Source organism: Scyliorhinus canicula, chromosome 25 (assembly GCF_902713615.1).
Source record: "Scyliorhinus canicula chromosome 25, sScyCan1.1, whole genome shotgun sequence".
In the NCBI taxonomy this organism is placed as follows: Eukaryota; Metazoa; Chordata; class Chondrichthyes; order Carcharhiniformes; family Scyliorhinidae; genus Scyliorhinus; species Scyliorhinus canicula.
In genome coordinates, this window is record NC_052170.1 from 13,394,540 (window position 1) to 13,414,474 (window position 19,935).

The window sequence follows — 19,935 nt, forward strand, 5'->3', positions numbered from 1 at the left end:
CCAATCCTGTCTCATCCAATGGTGTGGACAATTAAATAACTAACGAAGCTGGCGTGGTGGCAACCAGAGACCTAGACCTATTCTTGGGAACATGGGTTCAAATCCCATATCATCTGATGGAATTTATATACAACTAATCAATTGGAATTGAAAGTTAGTCACCAGTAACAGTGACCACGGATGGTGATCATACCACTGATTATTGCAAAAACCCCATCACTGATCGGGGTAGGAAATCTGCCTTCCTACATGTGACTCCAGACCCACAGCAATGTAGTTGCTCATACCTGCCCTCAGCTCATGGGCCACTAGAGCTGGGCAAGAAATGCTGATGTCCACATCCTGCGAAAGAATAAACAAAAAAGCCACAGATCTTGCACCACTTAAATAAAGTCAGCAGTTTGCCAGAGGAGGGCATCACCGATTGACACACTGATCGTCGATTAGACTCCGTTCCAAGCTTTCCTGGGCTTTCTGCTTTCTCCAGATGCATTCCCCAGAACAAGTTCCAGGATCACTGCACGGTGGTTTCAAAAACATAAACGAGGGTGTGTTGCAGTTAGAAATTACTCACACTATCCCCAGCTGCTAGCAATTTCCATCTTTCTCCATATTCAGCTTCCAGACATCAATAAGATTTATGTGGCTTAATTAAAAGAACACAAGGTCTGGTTCCTATTATACAGACTCCTGCGCTACATAATGAACTAGTCAGCTCTTCAGATAGATTTATCAACTCCACACAAAAAATTGTGTTGTACAGCTCAGGTACACATGCAAGAGATGGAACAAGGTGCATAGAATACCGTAATCCTGCACTGCATAACCACCATCCCTTAGTGTCTGGGGGAGGAATTCTGCACTGCATAACCACTGTCTCACATTTAGAAGACTGCTGCTGTGCCTGCTGCTGCCAACCAATTGTGTCTGAAAACAGCCAGCTCCTGCCTTTTTCTCTCATCACTCCTCACCCCCCCCCCTCCCCCCTCCCCCCCCCCCTCCCCCCCCCCCCCACCCCACACACCGGCATTCACTTTGCAGCTCAATGCTCAGCAGGCATTAAATGCAAATTCTCACATTCAGGATATGCAGCCCGTAGGCTCAGCCCTGCAGTGCTCTCGGAATAAAGGCCAACAGATGTGGAAGGAAACTCCATTCTCCGAAGGACAATAAAAAAAGGAAAATAATCGAGGAGATCCAGCTGCCTCATGGTTGAGACTTCAGCTCAATTCAGAGCTTAGGTGCAGAGGGAGGGGAAGAATAGAAGAAAAGACCCATTCAGTGCTTTAGAGGCATCAGAAAGGCTTCTCAGTAACGTTTCGTTTTGCCATCTATTTCTTCAAACGGCAAGCATTTAAATGGAGCAAGAATCCTCACAACTCTTTCAAATGGTCACAGTCAATTCCCACCCAGGTTTGGAGTTACTTTGTGAACTTTTACGATTGGCTCAAACTATTTTAAAAAAGGTTCCCAGTAAATGCGACGAATATTGCATTTTAATGAGAAGATCCTGCAATCTCAGAACAACCATAACCCTCCCGCAGTCACATAGGGCAATGGGCAGCAGGCAATGTGCCACAATTAATGATCTCTGAAACCCGTGATCGGGAACCAGGCCTCGAGTGAACAGATGTGCGCCTGGAAAGCAGATTTATAAAAATGCAGAGGATGGAAATCAGACTAGAAAGAGAAAGTGTATGGGATTTTATTCCTGAACAGGAGTCAGCATTAAGACTGCTCATTCCCATTTCAACAAGCTGAAGCAGGAAAACATAGGAATTAGTTTCATCTATACACACAAACACACACAAAATCTTCACCTAATTTAATATCTGATGTCGCCACAACAGTCAAGTAAAGATGAAAGGAAAAATGAAAATCGCTTATTGTCACGAGTAGGCTTCAAATGAAGTTACTGTGAAAAGCCCCTAGTCGCCACATTCAGGCGCCTGTTCAGGGAGGCTGTTACGGGATGTTTTAAAGGAAGGATTTTTCCAGCAGAGTATGCAGGAATCAAAATTTTGGCAGGTAATGGAGTGATAGGAAGCCAATAATGGTTTAGACACTGGAATGAAATAGAAGCCTCTAATACACCCAGTTACCATCACTGTCAGTGCTTCATATTGTTACAGGAGTTTGACCCAACACTAATTTGAGAGTTCTGGCTTCTCATTGATGTGCTGTTAATCTGAACCATACAGGGATTGGAACAAAGTGCTCAGCAACACTCAGCAGAAGCTATGCAAGCATCCGAGACAAAACTTCTTTTAAAAGTTGATTTGCATTTCCCCAAAATTGTAGCCGGGTAACACGTTAGCGATTTCTCAGAATACTGCAGGAAGCGGGGCCCACGATGCCGCACTTCCACCAGAATTAGTTCTTGTGGTATCGTCAGCTATACTGTTCACTTTTTCGATCCACGTAATGTTTCAACCACTACCCAGTGATTCTACTTCGGTGAGGGACCAGAGTGAGTTTGAAAACATGGCGGTATGTTGTTCCTGACCCACTTCATTAGAGCCGACCTGCTGTATTGCTAGAAACTACTCGCATGTGGCCTGGACTCAATTGTGTTAATTCCGAACTTTGGAATGAGTACGTCAGGACAGGCCCATGTTGGGTGCCACCCCTCTCCCTGGTCAATGCATAAGACTGAGCCAGACCATTGTAACTGTGACGGCCTATTTGACCACGAAATGAGCTTCCAACTCCATATTCACATCCTCACAGCAACCGACTACTTCTGCCTCTGTAAACACTGCCAGCCTCGGTCGCTGCCACAGCTCATTCATTGCTGAAACCCTCATACTGCGTGTCTTGTGGTACTCAACTAATCCAGTGTGATGCCAGTCAGTTGCCTTCCTACGGACGTTCCAGAACTCTGCTACCCTTGTCGAACTTGAACCAAATCCCTGTCACCCAACACCGTGCTCATGGCCTTACACCGGCTCCCAGTTAACAGGTTAAATTTCTCCATAGCCTCACTCCACCCTATCTCGGTACTCTTTGCCAGTCCTGCAGCTCTGCGATATTGGTGTTCCTCCAACTTGTGTTATGAGCTTTTAATCACACCATCATTTGCAATACCTACAGTAGTCTAGATTCCAGGCTCTAAAGTGCTCTTCTAACTTCTGTTTCTTTAAGATCCTGCATAAAATCCACCTCTTGGACCCAGTTCTAGGTCCTAATTCCCCACGGCTCTCAGTGACAACCTTGTAAAGTGCCTTGGGATGGGTTACTATGTTGAAGGTGCAACGCAAGTACAGGTGTTGCTTCACCAACACAGCAGCAACCCTCTAGAGAATGGGATTTAAGGGAGCAAGTATACAAGAGCCGGCAAGTACACAATGCCTTTTCTGACCACAGAATGTTACAAGACGCTTTACAGCCAATGAAGTACTTCTGAACTCGTCACTGCAGTACACAAGGAAAGACAGGGTCAATTTACCACAGCCATTCCAACAAGCAGCAACATGATGACGGCCCGATAAAAATGTTTGTGCGCACTCATAATATCAACAACAAGCAGCTGGCAAAAGCCTCAAGGGCTTTATGTTGGTCAATTAACCAAGTTCCATTCACCAAATAAATATCGCTTAATTTGTATGCGTGCATATTTAGCTAACCTCAATTTGGGCATCAACAGCTCTGCATCGAGCAGTAAATTCCCATTCCTGACTCTGCCTGTATGACTGCAGATATTGGATGAAGACGGGTTAGGCCATAGATGTGATGGCTCTGCAGTAGGATAGCCTGCTCGTGCTCACCATCAACGCACAGAAATAGTAGCTAATTTGGCGAGGTTTTTAAAAAATTCATTCATTCATCGCTGGTTAGGCCAGAATTCATTGCCCACCTCTAGCTGCTCCACAGAAGGTGGTGGTGAGCTGCCTTCTTGAACTGCTGCAGTCCCCGAGGTGTAGGTACACTCACAGTGCTGATAGGGAGGGAGTTCCAAGATTTTGAAGGAATGGTGATATATTTCCAAGTCAGGATGGTGAATGGTTTGGAGGGATACCTCCAGGTGGTGGGGTTCCCACGTCTCTGCTGCTCAGGTCCTTCTCGATGGCAGCGACCATGAGCATGGAAGGTTCTGCCTCAGGAGCCTGGGTGAGTTGCTGCAGTGCATCTTGTAGATGGTACACATGGCTGCTACTGTGCGTCAGTGGTAAGGGGGAATTCATGATGAAGGTGGTGGATGGGGTACCAATCAAGCGGGGCTGCTTTGCCCTGGATAGTGCCGAGTTTCAAGTGTTGTTGGAGCTGCTCTCATTCAGGCAAGTGAAGGAGTATTCCATCTCACTCCTGACCTGTGCCTTGTAGATGATGGACAGACTCAGGAGTCAGGAGGGAAGTTATTCATGGCAGAATTCAGAGCCTCTGACCTGCTCTTGTAGCCACAGTATTATATGGCTGGTCCAATTCAGTTTCTAGTTAATGGCAACCCTCAGGATACTGACAGTGCATATGAATATTTAAGGTAGATAGGTCTGGATAAGGGAGAAAAGAAAGGTTATTGGGGTGGGGTTGAAGTTACAATCAGATCAGCCATGATACTATGAATGGCAGAGCAGGCTTGAGGGGCTGAGTGGCCTCCTCCTGCTTTATATGCTTGTTCGTCCATTTGTGTGTCAACTGTATCTCAGGAAGGTTAAAACATTTCACAAGAAATTAGTATAGAGGAAGAAATGCCTTCTTCATAAACTCACTATTGCAATGTACGATGCCAAGAGTTAAAGACACAGGACGGTCTCAAACTGGTTGGCTGTATGATAAAATATTTACAGAATAGAAACTCCGACAGTTCCATCAACATACATCTCTCTCCTGTATTTACCTAGCTTTCTCTACCTTCACTAATTGCCCCAACTGCTCCTTCAGGAAGGGAGTTTCATATTCAAACCACTGTTTGGCTAAAGACTGCTAAATTCACTACCGGATGCTGCTCGCTCAGAGGAAGTATACAGGGAGTCCGGTAGTGGGGTATAAAAATAAGGAACCAGCAGGAGAGGCACTGAGTCACATGTCAGTGTTGACGTAATTGTGTGGGGACTATGAGTTCACGGCGGGTGGGGAGGATGTATAGGCAGGCGGTGGAGGGAAGAGGGTTGGGGCGGATCAGGGACATGTTTTGGGACGGGAGCTTCAAGTTACCAAGCGAGTTTAAGTACTGGCAGGTGTGGGGCTGTGCGCGTAAGAAGCTGCCTTTGTTCCCTCAGGTCTCGGGTATACGCTTAGAACATACAGTGCAGAAGGCGGCCATTCGGCCCATCAAGTCTGCACCGACCACTTAAGCCCTCACTTCCACCCTATCCCTGTAACCCAGTAACCCCTCCTAACATTTTTGGACACTAAACGCAATTTAGCGCGGCCAATCCACCTAACCTGTGTCTTTGGACTGAGAGAGGAAACCGGAGCACCCGGAGGAAACCCACACAGACACAAGGAGAACATGCAGACTCCATACAGACAGTGTCCCAGCGGGGAATTGAACCTGGGACCCTAGCGCTGTGAAGCCACAGTGCTAGCCACTTGTGCGACCATGCTGCCCATTGTGCTACCAGGCTTCTGGAGAAATTGCTGCTTGCGATGAAGGGGGGGGGGGGATGTTAGGATTGGGGATATATGTGGGTGGTGTGGACAGCAGGACAAGACGGTAGTGAAAACGATCAAGTGGAAGTGGGTGATGGAATTGGGGAGGGAGCAAGGATGAGGACTTTGGTGTGAGGTAATGCAGTGAGTGAACACAACCTCCTCCTGCGTAAGGACCAGTCTTTTACAGTTTAAGGTGATGTACAGGCTCCACATGACTCGGATGGCTGGGGTTTTCCCCGGGGGAACCATAATGTACGAGAAGAATGGGAGGGGGCTAGCGAATCACGCTAATTTTCTTGGGGGGGTGAGGAGTTGGAGAACTTTAGGGAGGCGGTGTTCAGGACCCATCGAAGATTGTAGGGGTTGAGGAAGTCGGATCTAATGGTGGCGAACCTTAGGGTGTTGGAGGGGGAGGGGGGACCGATGCAGAGCCTTCGCCATTCATTGCCTGGCGACGGGTACTTATGAATTGGAGGTTGGCTACGCCACTAGTGGGCACAATATGGTTGGGGATGTGTTCTCAGGTTGGGGAAAATCAAATTTCCCTTGGGTGGGGGTCAGAGGGCGGCTTTGATGTTCGGCAGAGGCTATTTGTGGCTATGTTTTAGGAAATGTTTGTCGAGAGGGGGATTAAAAAGGGGAAAAATGCACAAACTTTGATTGGATGTTGATTTTGTTGAACGTGTTTGGAATAAAATATCCTTCAAAACAAAATGTACGCCCGACACATGCACAACTTCCCAACCACCCATGGACAGTTTCAAGTCTGCTTCTTCTGCCATATTCGCAGTAACATTATTGATTGATTTTAAAAACACGACTATAATGTCACTCAGCAGGACCTACACATACTTGCAGAATTAATTGGTCATATCACCCAACTGAGCAGCAACATTAAGACAGGATTGGTTTGTTGATTCTCTCCCCATCGAAGCAGAGGTAGAGGTCAGAGTTGTAATTCTAGGACTGTCCTTACAGCGAGAGCAAACTGGTCTTTATTTTTACAAAAACTCAAAACTCCCACTCCCAAACAAACAACGAGGTTTGATCAACCTGTGCAGATATACATACTATAAATACGCAGGGTCAGGTTAAAGAAAGCTAGGCATAGATACCGAAGAAAACCGGTCAGGGTGCTACTAGAGGGGCTGGTTTAGCACAGGGCTAATAGCTGACTTTGAGAGCAGACCAAGGCAGGCAGCAGCACGGTTCAATTCCCGTACCGGCCTCCCCGAACAGACGCCGGAATGTGGCAACTGGGGCCTTTTCACAGTAACTTCATTTGAAGCCTACTTGTGACAATAAGTGATTTTTATTTCTTTTTAAAAGAAACTGCTTCACACCTTTCTATATGTTCCAACAACTTTCATTTATATGGTGCCTTTAACTGAATAAAATGTCCCACAAGGAGTTAAGGACTAATAATGTCAGTCTCATTCAGTCAGTCATATTTGGACCAAAAGTTTGGTTGAAGGGGCTAAGTTTCAAGAAGACAGAGTGAGGCAATGGCCCAGACAGCTGGGCTCCACCAATAGTGGAGTCATTCAAGGTGGGTGGGTGAAGATGTCGGATAGGTCAGAGGTCAGAGTTGGAGTGCAGAGGTCTTGGTGGGTTTGAGGAGGTGGAGCGTGAGGCAGAGACAGAATTTTAAAAATTAAGCTGCTTACGGTCCGAGAGCCCGGGTAGATTAATGGGCACGGGGCGATTAAAGCGTGGCACGGGTTTGGATACAGGTAGCTCTGGCTTAATTGGATTAAGTTAATTGGATTCTACTCTCAGAAGTGAGGGTTTCTGCCACTTGGTCCCAAACACCATCCTTTCCTACCTCCACACCCAAAAAAAGTATTTAAATAAAAAGGCATGGGTTGACACACCCCAAACACACACGTGGTGCCTCAATCACATAGTAGATGCGATGGGTCAAAAGGTCTTTTCCATGCGTAGACCTCTATGACTATGTCTTCTCTCAGCGTCAGAGGACTGTGGGCTCAAGACCCCTCCCCGCTGGGCCCGAGCACAATTCAGGCAGACACTGCTGTCAAAACAAAGACCCTGCCTGATCTACTCCATTTCTACGGCAGCACAGTGGTTAACACTGCTGCCTGATGGCACCGAGGTCCCAGGTGCCATCCCGGCTCTGGGTCACTGTCCGTGAGGAGTTTGCACATTCTCCCCATGTTTGTGTGGGTTTCGGCCCCACAACCCAAAGATGTGCAGGCTAGGTGGATTGGCCACGGTAAATTGCCCCTTAATTGGAACAAATGAAGTGGGGACTTTAAATTTATTTATTAAAAAGATCTACTCCATTTCCTCTGCTCCGAGTAGGGGCTTGCCCTCCTATCCGTGCCAACATTCCTCCCTCACAGAGTCCACCAGGAAAGAGATCACATAACACCATTTCCGCTTTGAAATAAAGCATCATATCTTTCCAAGCGCGAGATTGAAAAAATAAAAATTTTTTTTTTTTTTTTTTTAAAGAAAAAAAAAGAGTACCCAATTCATTTTTTCCCAATTAAGGGGGGGGATTTAGCGTGGCCAATCCAACTACCCTGCACATCTTTGGGTTGTGGGGGCAAACCCACGCAGACATGGGGAGAATGTGCAAACTCCACACGGACAGTAACCCAGGGCCAGGATCAAAACTATGTCCTCAGTGCTAACCACTGCGCCACCCTTCCCAAGCACGAGATGATTAGGTGCAATGCAAATGCCCCCCCCCTTTCAATTTAAACACACCCATCTGCAAGGCACTATTCACTTGTGTTAAAAGCAAGTGAGTCCCGAGCCCATCCCTGCTCCACCCACATCCGAGACCATCACAGCTGCTAACTTCACCATGACATTGTGACAGTTTGCCTCAAGCAAATGCCTGATGAGTAAAGAGGAAGGGCAGAACCTTCTCAAACTGGTTAGAGAAGGTTTTTCCCCTAGCCATTAACAGAGCCCTCCCCACTCCCAAAAATACCGCAGGGACAGAAGTAGCAACAAGAAATCAACAAACAACTCCCTTGGAATATCAAACCTGCCTCCAATAATAAGGCTCACCCTCCAACGGTCCCAGTGTATATACATTTTAAATAACGTTAATTCAAACACATCTTTTTCCTCTTGGATATCAAATGCGGAGGGTGACATAATAGAGGTGTTTAACATTCTGAAGATTTTGATGAAGCGGATGCTGTTTCCTCTTGTGGGGAAGAGCTTATCTAACGCGAGACCATCAATAGGTGATAGTCACCAACAAGAGAATAGTCACCAACAAGAGAATTCAGACGTAACCTTCAGAGGGTGGTGAGAATGTGCAGCCCGCTACCACAGGGTGTGATTGAAGCAAACATTGTGGATGCATTAAAGGGGGAAGCTAATGAGAGAGAAGGGAATAAGAGAGTTACGGTGAAAGACTGATGAGGAAAGACAGACTGAGAGGCGGAAAGACAGGAGGGGTTAGGAATGGAGCATAAACACTGGCACTGATTGGCTGGGTCAAGTGGCCAGTTTCTGTGCCAATGTAACAGAACACTGTCCCCACATGTCACTGGCATCCAGAATCCACTGTCACACTCAGGTGAGAAGTACTATTTATTTTGGAACATACAAGACAGAATATAAATGTCACTCAGTGTTAGCACCGAACATCCGTAGGTCAGATACAATACGGCTAAACCCAGACCAAAGCCCTTTCTACACCATCCCTAAATTTGCTCATCTCCAGCTGAAAAATGAGACAGGGCGTTATTTCAAAAATATCTGATTTGCCCTCTTATGATCGAAGATCTCAAGACGTCTCTTCAGGAAGTGGAGCCACTTGAGAAAGAGGAATATTAGAGGCTGCACAGGATGAATGAGAATATTTTTACAAATGATAAAATAATCCCATTGAAAGCATGTCCAGATTTATGGCAAGAGCAGCTCGAGGGCTGAGCAAATAATCACCAGCATCTGCGTTATTCTATATTCCAAGAAGGCTGCGTTTTAAATTCAGGGTCGTATCTGGGATGTCACACGGATAACCAGCACCCCTCCCCTGTAATATTGAACCAAGCTTTGTACAATTCTGGGGGGAAAGAATGGTTATTTCTATCTGCTTTAAAAGGGGATGTCTGCAGCCAGCTTGACAACGCTAAATAATGTTCCTCATAAGGAATATGTAAACCTGAAAAATACACGGGGTGCACTCGAGTGCAAAGTTCATCCCCGGTGAAAAAGCCGGCTTGTGATACAAGGATTTTGCAATTTGTGAGCACCCAGCAGAATAAAATAATTCGGCCTGCAAACACTTAGCTCTTCAATGAAGCAGTAAGAGAAAAGTTGAAGTAATAATGTTTGCTTATTAAGTCAGAAATAACACACAAGCTCAATGCAGGAGTTATGGGGCCAGCAGAACTACTTACAGCACGCATTTCAGAGAAGGGTCACAGCAATTGAAGGCTAAAATAGTTAAAGAAAGTCTTCCTCAAGAGCTGGTGCCGGTCCTTGGGGCAGTGGCACATAAACAGTCTTGCCCAAGATCTGATGCCAGTTAGAACACAAGGCAATGGCCAACCCCACAAGGGGGTTCATATCAACCTCAGAGATATGGAATACACATTTGCACAACTTGGCCTCATTAGGTTTGTCTGGTTTCTCTCTCACCCCTCAATCAGTAGGTCGTGGCTCCAAGTCACACACAAGGGGCTCGGGCACAAAATCTAGGTTGGCACTCCCAGAGCAATCCAAAGGGAGTTAGCACTGTTGCACCAGGGTCCCAGATTCGATTCCTGTTTGGGGAGTCTGCACGTTCTCCCGTGTCTGCCTAGGTTTCCTCTGGGTGCTCTGGGTTCCTCCTACAAGTCCCGAAAGTCGTGCTTGTTTGGTGAATTGGACATTCTGAATTCTCCCTCAGTGTACCTGAACAGGCGCCGGAATGTGGCGACTAGGGGATTTTCACAGTAACTTCATTGCAGTGTTAATGTAAGTCTACTTGTGACAATAATAAAGATTATGATTCTTCACTGTCCAAGAAATCATCTTTGGATGGAATGTTAAGCCAAAGTAGATCTCAGGTACAGGAAATAGATCCCAATTCGGTATTTCAAAGAGAAGCAAGGAAGTTCTCCTTAATCGACACTATACAAAAAAACAAAAAGATGGGATCATTACCTTGTTGCTGTTTGTGGGGCCTTGTGCGTGAACTGACTGCCACATTACCTACATGAGAACACTGACCGATTCAAGGGTAACTCATTGGCCTTTGGGATATCCAGGGATCAAGAAAGGGACTGTATAGGTTGAAACTAGAAAATAATTTGTTCTTTCTTTTTGGTTCAATGCAGCAAGAAAAAGAAAGGTAATTACTCAATGCCCCCAAACATCATTTGTAAATACACTGAATCAGAGCAGTCTGTCTGGTAGAACTCAGTGGTGATGGGCTTCTCCCTGTTGATCAGCTACCAAGGCCTGCTTCTCACAAACAGAAAGACATCAAGTGAGAACTGGAAGCTTCCTTTATATCAGAGCTACAAAACAACACCTGGTGCTAGAGACTTATGGAGAATGGATACTAAACCAAAAAGACAGGTTTAAAAATTCAATATTACAGGATGCGAGCTTCACTGGCTAGGCCAGCGTTTGTTGCCCATCACTAATTGCCCTCGAGAAGGTGGTGGTGAGCTGCCTTCTTGAATCGCTGCAGTCCATATGGTGTAGGTACACCCACTGTGCTGTTAGGGAGGGTGTTTCAGGAGTCTGACCCAGCGACAAGTGAAGGAACGGTGATACATTTCCAATTCTGGATGATGAGCGATTTGGAGGGGAACCTCCAGGTTCAGCGGGGGTGCTGTTCCCAGGTATCTGCTGTCCATGATAGTTTAGATGGTAGAGGTTGTGGGTCAGGAAGGTGCAGTCTAAAGAGCCTTGGCGAGTTGCTGCAGTGCATCTTGTAGATGTACACACTACTGCCGCTGTGCGTCGGTGGTGGAGTGAGTGAATGTTTGTGGAAGGGGTGCCAATCAAGCGGTCTGTTTGATCTTGGATGGCGTCAAGCATCTCGTGTTATTGGAGCTGCACTCATCCAGGCAACTGGAGAGCATTCCATCACGTGCCTTGCAGATGGTGGACAGGCTTTGGGAAGTCAGGAGGCGAGTTACTCACCACAGCCTCTGATCTACTCTTGTAGCCACAGTATTTATATGACTAGTTCAGTTCTGTTTCTGATCAATGGTATCCCCCAGAATGTTGATAGCGGGGGTGATGGCAATGCCATTGGGTGGCAAGGGGCAATGGTTAGGTCCTCTCTTACTGGAGATGGTTATTGCCTGGCAATTATGTGGCACAAAGAGTAATTTAAAAAAAAAAAATTTAGACTATCCAATTCTTTTTTCCCCCAATTAACGTGGGCAATTAACCTACCCTGCACATCTTAACACGGGGAGAATGTGCAAACTCCACACGGACAGTGACCCAGAGCCGGTATCGAACCTGGGACTTTGGCGGCGTGAGGCAGCAATGCTAATCACTGGACCACCGTGCTGCCCTAAGTGGCGCAAAGAGTAATTGGGAGGCCAAAATGACCAAAGCTCAATTAAAGGGCGGGTGTGTGGAAGAGAGGGAAATGTAGGAGTTTAAAGCAGGAATTTCGGAAAATGGAATTGCAGATATAAGTCATAGTTGCCAATAACGGGAGTGGAATATATACCAATCAGGGTTGTCGAGGTTAGAGAGAGATATTTAAAGACAAGGATGGTAATTTAAAATTCTAGCTCTGGGGGACTGGGAGCTATGTAGGTGAGTGAGTGAGTGAATGGAGGAGTGATAGGCAGTGCATACCTCCGTACAGATCATCTATCCAGCTAGTAGCATGCGACTGTGTATGTAGGTTCTGCTACTGGACAGTCCAGGTGAGGGGGGAAGTGGGAGAATCCTGGCCAGCCACAAAGGGCTTCAGCATCATCAGGGCTTAACAACCCTATTGCTGGACTGGGGAAAGGAGGCATTCGGTTTTTGAATCACACAATGATGCTCAGTAACTGTCACAAAGTATCAGACCTTCTGAAAGTGGACAGCATTAAAATTCCACGCGCCCTGCAAATTATCAGCACTGCAAAAACTGGACATGAAAGCAGCAATATGCAGGACAGATAACAGGATACTGCCTTAAAATTAGTAACTTTTAAAATTATTCAAGCAAGCCTACACTGGTTTACAGTGAGTGTCACAGAACTATCAGCCGAGCGGCAGGATAATTACTTGTATTTATGCAGATACAATATGACAATCTACTGGAATGAGTTAAAGCTCTCAAACGTCTAAAATTACAGATTGTAGCAACTCTTTTCAGTGCTCTGGAAATTACCCAATCGACAAGAAGAAATGATCGCAAGTGCTGGAAATCCCAAATGAAAGCAGGAAATTCTGGAGAAACTAAGAGAAGGGAGACAATCTTCAGGTACAAAATCTTCCTCCAAACAAAGATATTACACAGAGCTGTATTTCAGGAGGAACAGAACAAGGCAGAAGGGACACATTCACAAACAAACAGTGTCAGACTGACTGCATCCATGACCTGTCAAGAGTTACTCTGTGGTGTGAAAAAAAAATCAGGATACGGTTAAATGGCAGATGATGGTGATGCTCAAATCAACATAAAACACACACACAAGTTGAGAGAGCAGGAAGAACTGGTAAAACGGGAGAATGGAAATAAAGACAGGAAATACTTGTGTCTATATTTCGGATTTTCACAGTATTTGTTTGAAGACGAGGGGTAACTGGCTCAGGGTTAATGTCCAACTCTGGGAGAAAGGGGGTCGTAGCTGCTTCCACAGCAGCAACGGCAAATATTCGCCCTTTTGGGGAGCGATGGAAGAGTCTGGAGGAAAGAAATGGGGGTGAGGCAGGCAAGGACCCCATCACAGGCCGGCAGGGACCCCGGCACCGGCCGGCAGGGACCCCGGGCACCGGCGGGGCCCCGGGACAGGCGGGCAGGCAGAGCCCCGGGACAGGCGGGCAGGCAGAGCCCCGGGACAGGCGGGCAGGCAGAGCCCCGGGACAGGCGGGCAGGCAGAGCCCCGAGACAGGCGGGCAGGCAGAGCCCCGAGACAGGCGGGCAGGCAGAGCCCCGAGACAGGCGGGCAGGCAGAGCCCCGGGACAGACGGGCAGGCAGAGCCCCGGGACAGACGGGCAGGCAGAGCCCCGGGACAGACGGGCAGGCAGAGCCCCGGGACAGACGGGCAGGCAGAGCCCCGGGACAGACGGGCAGGCAGAGCCCCGGGACAGACGGGCAGGCAGAGCCCCGGGACAGACGGGCAGGCAGAGCCCCGGGACAGACGGGCAGGCAGAGCCCCGGGACAGACGGGCAGGCAGAGCCCCGGGACAGACGGGCAGGCAGAGCCCCGGGACAGACGGGCAGGCAGAGCCCCGGGACAGACGGGCAGGCAGAGCCCCGGGACAGACGGGCAGGCAGAGCCCCGGGACAGGCGGGCAGGCAGAGCCCCGGGACAGGCAGGCAGGCAGAGCCCCGGGACAGGCAGGCAGGCAGAGCCCCGGGACAGACGGGCAGGCAGAGCCCCGGGACAGACGGGCAGACAGAGCCCCGGGACAGACGGGCAGGCAGGGACCCCGGGGCAGGCGGGCAGGCAGAGCCCCGGGACAGGCGGGCAGGCAGAGCCCCGGGACAGACGGGCAGGCAGAGCCCCGGGACAGACGGGCAGGCAGAGCCCCGGGACAGACAGGCAGGCAGAGCCCCGGGACAGGCAGGCAGAGCCCCGGGACAGACGGGCAGGCAGAGCCCCGGGACAGGCAGGCAGGCAGAGCCCCGGGACAGGCGGGCAGGCAGAGCCCCGGGACAGGCGGGCAGGCAGAGCCCCGGGACAGGCGGGCAGGCAGAGCCCCGGGACAGACGGGCAGGCAGAGCCCCGGGACAGGCGGGCAGGCAGAGCCCCGGGACAGACAGGCAGGCAGAGCCCCGGGACAGGCAGGCAGGCAGAGCCCCGGGACAGGCAGGCAGGCAGAGCCCCGGGACAGACAGGCAGGCAGAGCCCCGGGACAGACAGGCAGAGCCCCGGGACAGGCAGGCAGAGCCCCGGGACAGGCAGGCAGGCAGAGCCCCGGGACAGGCAGGCAGAGCCCCGGGACAGGCAGGCAGGCAGAGCCCCGGGACAGGCAGGCAGGCAGAGCCCCGGGACAGGCAGGCAGGCAGAGCCCCGGGACAGGCAGGCAGAGCCCCGGGACAGGCAGGCAGGCAGAGCCCCGGGACAGGCAGGCAGGCAGAGCCCCGGGACAGGCGGGCAGGCAGAGCCCCGGGACAGGCAGGCAGGCAGAGCCCCGGGACAGACGGGCAGGCAGAGCCCCGGGACAGGCGGGCAGGCAGAGCCCCGGGACAGGCAGGCAGGCAGAGCCCCGGGACAGACGGGCAGGCAGAGCCCCGGGACAGGCAGGCAGGCAGAGCCCCGGGACAGACGGGCAGGCAGAGCCCCGGGACAGACGGGCAGGCAGAGCCCCGGGACAGACAGGCAGGCAGAGCCCCGGGACAGGCAGGCAGGCAGAGCCCCGGGACAGGCAGGCAGGCAGAGCCCCGGGACAGGCAGGCAGAGCCCCGGGACAGGCGGGCAGGCAGAGCCCCGGGACAGACGGGCAGGCAGAGCCCCGGGACAGGCGGGCAGGCAGAGCCCCGGGACAGGCAGGCAGAGCCCCGGGACAGGCGGGCAGGCAGAGCCCCGGGACAGGCGGGCAGGCAGAGCCCCGGGACAGGCGGGCAGGCAGAGCCCCGGGACAGGCGGGCAGGCAGAGCCCCGGGACAGGCGGGCAGGCAGAGCCCCGGGACAGGCGGGCAGGCAGAGCCCCGGGACAGACGGGCAGGCAGAGCCCCGGGACAGGCGGGCAGGCAGAGCCCCGGGACAGGCAGGCAGGCAGAGCCCCGGGACAGGCGGGCAGGCAGAGCCCCGGGACAGGCGGGCAGGCAGAGCCCCGGGACAGGCGGGCAGGCAGAGCCCCGGGACAGGCGGGCAGGCAGAGCCCCGGGACAGACGGGCAGGCAGAGCCCCGGGACAGACGGGCAGGCAGAGCCCCGGGACAGACGGGCAGGCAGAGCCCCGGGACAGACGGGCAGGCAGAGCCCCGGGACAGACGGGCAGGCAGAGCCCCGGGACAGGCGGGCAGGCAGAGCCCCGGGACAGGCAGGCAGGCAGAGCCCCGGGACAGGCAGGCAGGCAGAGCCCCGGGACAGGCGGGCAGGCAGAGCCCCGGGACAGGCAGGCAGGCAGAGCCCCGGGACAGGCGGGCAGGCAGAGCCCCGGGACAGACGGGCAGGCAGAGCCCCGGGACAGGCGGGCAGGCAGAGCCCCGGGACAGGCGGGCAGGCAGAGCCCCGGGACAGGCGGGCAGGCAGAGCCCCGGGACAGGCGGGCAGGCAGAGCCCCGGGACAGGCGGGCAGGCAGAGCCCCGGGACAGGCGGGCAGGCAGAGCCCCGGGACAGGCAGGCAGGCAGAGCCCCGGGACAGGCGGGCAGGCAGAGCCCCGGGACAGGCAGGCAGGCAGAGCCCCGGGACAGGCGGGCAGGCAGAGCCCCGGGACAGGCAGGCAGTGCCCCGGGACAGACAGGCAGGCAGTGCCCCGGGACAGACAGGCAGGCAGTGCCCCGGGACAGACAGGCAGGCAGAGCCCCGGGACAGACAGGCAGGCAGAGCCCCGGGACAGACGGGCAGGCAGAGCCCCGGGACAGACGGGCAGGCAGAGCCCCGGGACAGACAGGCAGGCAGAGCCCCGGGACAGGCAGGCAGGCAGAGCCCCGGGACAGACGGGCAGGCAGAGCCCCGGGACAGACGGGCAGGCAGAGCCCCGGGACAGACAGGCAGGCAGAGCCCCGGGACAGACAGGCAGGCAGAGCCCCGGGACAGGCGGGCAGGCAGAGCCCCGGGACAGGCAGACAGAGCCCCGGGACAGGCAGGCAGAGCCCCGGGACAGGCAGGCAGAGCCCCGGGACAGACGGGCAGGCAGAGCCCCGGGACAGGCAGGCAGGCAGGGACCCCGGCACAGGCAGGCAGGCAGAGCCCCGGGACAGGCGGGCAGGCAGAGCCCCGGGACAGGCGGGCAGGCAGAGCCCCGGGACAGACAGGCAGGCAGAGCCCCGGGACAGACGGGCAGGCAGAGCCCCGGGACAGACAGGCAGGCAGAGCCCCGGGACAGGCGGGCAGGCAGAGCCCCGGGACAGGCAGGCAGAGCCCCGGGACAGGCAGACAGAGCCCCGGGACAGGCAGACAGAGCCCCGGGACAGGCAGGCAGAGCCCCGGGACAGGCAGGCAGAGCCCCGGGACAGGCAGGCAGAGCCCCGGGACAGGCGGGCAGGCAGAGCCCCGGGACAGGCAGGCAGGCAGGGACCCCGGCACAGGCAGGCAGAGCCCCGGCACAGGCAGGCAGGCAGAGCCCCGGGACAGGCAGGCAGGGCCCCGGGACAGGCAGGCAGAGCCCCGGGACAGGCAGGCAGGGCCCCGGGACAGGCAGGCAGAGCCCCGGGACAGGCAGGCAGGCAGAGCCCCGGGACAGGCAGGCAGGCAGAGCCCCGGGACAGGCAGGCAGGCAGAGCCCCGGGACAGGCAGGCAGGCAGAGCCCCGGGACAGGCAGGCAGGCAGAGCCCCGGGACAGGCAGGCAGGCAGAGCCCCGGGACAGGCAGGCAGAGCCCCGGGACAGGCAGGCAGGCAGAGCCCCGGGACAGGCAGGCAGGCAGAGCCCCGGGACAGGCAGGCAGGCAGAGCCCCGGGACAGGCAGGCAGAGCCCCGGGACAGGCAGGCAGAGCCCCGGGACAGGCAGGCAGAGCCCCGGGACAGGCAGGCAGAGCCCCGGGACAGGCAGGCAGAGCCCCGGGACAGGCAGGCAGAGCCCCGGGACAGGCAGGCAGAGCCCCGGGACAGGCAGGCAGAGCCCCGGGACAGGCAGGCAGGCAGAGCCCCGGGACAGGCAGGCAGGCAGAGCCCCGGGACAGGCAGGCAGAGCCCCGGGACAGGCAGGCAGAGCCCCGGGACAGGCAGGCAGAGCCCCGGGACAGGCAGGCAGGCAGAGCCCCGGGACAGGCAGGCAGGCAGGGACCCCGGCACAGGCAGAGTGTCAGCAGCGAGGTGGATTCGGGGCTCCGGAGCGAACCCGGCCCCGCTCCTCCGGCATTGGCCGGGGGGAGGGTGGGACAGGGCCCGAGCCCGGGGCTGTCCCCCGCTCCAAGGCCCCTAGTGGATGATCCCCGGGCTGAGGTGCTCAGGCTCCCGGTGCGGGTGTAGGCCCCGCTCCCGCTCAATCCCCCCCGGGTCACTCACTGCTGTACAGGCTGATGTAGGCGCTGTCCTGGCTGGTTTTAATCTCCAGTCGGAGCGGCTGCTGGTCCGAGTGCCGCTGGATCTCCCCGTTTTGATCCCCGATCGACACCAGCCGCACGCCTGGGAACACCGTGGTGGCCATTTAAAAAAAAAATCCCCGAGTGGAGAGCGGGAACGCGCTCCGCCCTCAGCACCGGGAGCGCGCCTTTAACAACGGCACAGGGAGGGGGAGGCGCGTCGCCGGGCGAGCGAGCACGCGGCTCCAGCCGCCGCACCGCACAGCGCGAGGGAGCTCGAGAGCAGCCGTGCTGTAAATACCCGGTTACACCACAGGGGGAGCTCGAGAGCAGCCCTGCTGTAAATACCCGGTTACACCACAGGGGGAGCTCGAGAGCAGCCCTGCTGTAAATACCCGGTTACACCACAGGGGGAGCTCGAGAGCAGCCCTGCTGTAAATACCCGGTTACACCACAGGGAGAGTGCGAGAGCAGCCTTGCTGTAAATACCCGATTACACCACAGGGGGAGTGCGAGAGCAGCCTTGCTGTAAATACCCGGTTACATCACAGGGGGAGCGCGAGAGCAGCCCTGCTGTAAATACCCGGTTACACCACAGGGGGAGCTCGAGAGCAGCCCTGCTGTAAATACCCGGTTACACCACAGGGGGAGTGCGAGAGCAGCCTTGCTGTAAATACCCGGTTACCTCACAGGGGGAGCTCGAGAGCAGCCCTGCTGTACATACCCGGTTACACCACAGGTGGAGCTCGAGAGCAGCCCTGCTGTAAATACCCGGTTACACCACAGGGGGAGCTCGAGAGCAGCCCTGCTGTAAATACCCGGTTACACCACAGGGGGAGTGCGAGAGCAGCCTTGCTGTAAATACCCGGCAACACCACAGGGGGAGTGCGAGAGCAGCCCTGCTGTAAATACCCGGTTACACCACAGGGGGAGCGCGAGAGCAACCGTGCTGTAAATATCCCGTTACACCACAGGGGGAGCGCGAGAGCAGCCCTGCTGTAAATACCCGGCAACACCACAGAGGGAGCGCGAGAGCAGCCCTGCTGTAAATACCCGGCAACACCACAGAGGGAGCGCGAGAGCAGCCCTGCTGTAAATATCCCGTTACACCACAGAGGGAGCGCGAGAGCAGCCCTGCTGTAAATATCCCGTTACACCACAGAGGGAGCGCGAGAGCAGCCCTGCTGTAAATACCCGGTTACGTCACAGGGGGAGGACGAAAGCACTATGCTGCATATACCCGGTTAGACCACAGGAGGACGTGACCACCATGCTGCATATACCCGGTTAGACCACAAGAGGGAGGACGAGAGCACTATGCTGTATATACCCGGGTAGACCACAAGAGGGAGGACGAGAGCACTATGCTGCATATACCCGGTTAGACTACAGGAGGGAGGACGACAGTACCATGCTGCATATACCTGGTTAGACCACAGGAGTGAGGACGAGAGCTGGTGCTGCTTTTCCCCGGGTTGGCCACAGGAGGGGGGACGAGAGCACCATGCTGCATCTACCCGGTTAGACCACAGGAGGGAGGACGAGAGTACCATGCTGCATATACCTGGTTAGACCACACGAGGGGGGACGAGAGCACCATGCTGTATATACCCGGTTAGACCACAGGAGGGAGGACGAGAGCACCATTCTGTATATACCCGGTTAGACCACAGGAGGGAGGACGAGAGTACCATGCTGCATATACCTGGTTAGACCACAGGAGGACGAGAGCTGGTGCTGCTTTTCCCCGCGTTGGCCACAGGAGGGGGGACGAGAGCACCATGCTGCATCTACCCGGTTAGACCACAGGAGGGGGGACGAGAGCACCATGCTGCATCTACCCGGTTAGACCACAGGAGGGAGGACGAGAGCACCATGCTGTATATACCCGGTTAGACCACAGGAGGGAGGACGAGAGCACCATGCTGTATATACCCGGTTAGACCACAGGAGGGAGGACGAGAGCACCATGCTGTATATACCCGGTTAGACCACCGGAGGACGAGAGCACCATGCTGTATATACCCGGTTAGACCACAG

At 54.1% G+C, this 19,935-nt stretch overlaps 1 protein-coding gene across 3 annotated transcripts in view; it reads right to left on the reverse strand.

Moving 5' to 3' along the window:
• carm1 (coactivator-associated arginine methyltransferase 1) overlaps positions 1–18,027 on the reverse strand; it is a 70,440-nt gene extending 52,413 nt beyond the window's left edge. For all 3 annotated transcript variants that reach the window (XM_038784991.1, XM_038784990.1, XM_038784989.1), the window contains exon 1: positions 17,879–18,027. In XM_038784991.1, coding sequence (XP_038640919.1) covers positions 17,879–18,020 — 142 coding nt within the window. In that variant the 5' untranslated portion in view covers positions 18,021–18,027. The remainder of the gene's footprint in view (positions 1–17,878) is intronic.
• Positions 18,028–19,935: the final 1,908 nt, after the last annotated feature.